Source organism: Olea europaea, unplaced genomic scaffold, assembly GCF_002742605.1.
Source record: "Olea europaea var. sylvestris unplaced genomic scaffold, O_europaea_v1 scaffold31197, whole genome shotgun sequence".
NCBI classification, from domain to species: Eukaryota; Viridiplantae; Streptophyta; class Magnoliopsida; order Lamiales; family Oleaceae; genus Olea; species Olea europaea.
The window spans coordinates 1-1,322 of NW_019249961.1; the positions used below are offsets into that span (position 1 = coordinate 1).

General features: G+C 40.2%; 1 protein-coding gene across 1 annotated transcript; it reads left to right on the plus strand.

Moving 5' to 3' along the window:
- Positions 1-260: 260 nt before the first annotated feature.
- On the plus strand, positions 261-1,319 carry LOC111385299 (glucan endo-1,3-beta-glucosidase 14-like; the record flags this gene model as incomplete). The annotated part of the gene is made up of 1 exon (XM_023009681.1): positions 261-1,319. A coding segment is annotated over one exon (1,059 nt), but the record flags the coding sequence as incomplete, so codon positions are not given.
- Between the last annotated feature and the right edge of the window lie 3 nt (positions 1,320-1,322).

Consider the following 1,322-nt stretch of genomic DNA (forward strand, 5'->3'; position numbering starts at 1 on the left):
TTTTTTTTTTCTTTTCCCCGTGCATTGTGCTGTTTTTAAGCTTGAACTAATTTTGTCTCTGCTTTTTATGTTTATTTTTGTGCCGAATTAGTTAACTCAACAGTGAATATTACAAGTAGTTGATTCAGCTGCGTCACAAAATGTAGTGACTGCAGATTCTTGATATTAAAAGCATAGGAATTTTTTCGAATGTATCTCTTATTCTATTTAGATTATTGATGAATTCAGACTTGTTCGTGTTGTTCGTGGGAATTATTTGATTCAGAGATAGAAATAAGTTATTTTTACCATCTAATTTACTGATAGTCTCTCTCTCTCTATGTTCAGATTCGCTCGTTAGCACCCTCGGCCATGGAATCGGAATTAATTACGGTCAAATTGCTAACAATCTCCCTCCACCGTCGCATGTGGTAGATCTCCTTAAATCTCTCAACTTGAGCAGAGTGAAACTTTATGATGCCGATCCGAATGTGTTGGCTGCATTCGCCAATTCAAATGTCGAGTTTATAATTGGACTAGGAAACGAGTACTTGCAGAAGATGACGGATCCTGCTGAAGCACAGACATGGATTCGACAGCACGTACAACCTTATATTTCTCAAACCAAGATCACTTGTATCACTGTCGGAAACGAGATACTCACGAGTAATGATGCTCAGATGATGTCTAATCTACTACCAGCTATGCAGACAATGTACAATTCTCTTTCAAATCTTGGGTTAAGCAAGGAGGTATATGTGACAACAGCCCACTCGATCGGAATCTTGGGTAATTCGTTCCCTCCATCTGCAGGAGCATTCCGACAAGATCTTGCCAACTATATCCAGCGCATATTAGATTTCCATTCGCAGACGGGATCGCCATTCCTTATAAATGCATATCCCTTTTTTGCATACAAAGATAACCCCGGTCATGTTTCACTGGAGTATGTACTTTTCGAGCCTAATCCCGGGATGAGAGATCCGGTTACAAATTTGAATTATGATAACATGTTATATGCACAGATTGATGCCGTTTATACGGCGATCAAAGCAATGGGACATACGGATATACAAGTTAAAGTTTCCGAGACAGGATGGCCTTCTAAGGGGGATCCGAACGAGGTAGGTGCTTCTACAGATAATGCTAGATTATATAACACTAACATGCTGAACCGGATACAGCAACATCAAGGTACTCCAGCGAAGCCGTCAGTCGCAGTCGACATCTACGTTTTTGCACTTTTTAATGAGAATTTAAAGCCCGGACCGTCGTCTGAGAGGAATTACGGATTGTATTATCCTAATGGTACTCTAGTTTACGATATTGGATCAGCCTCAGCC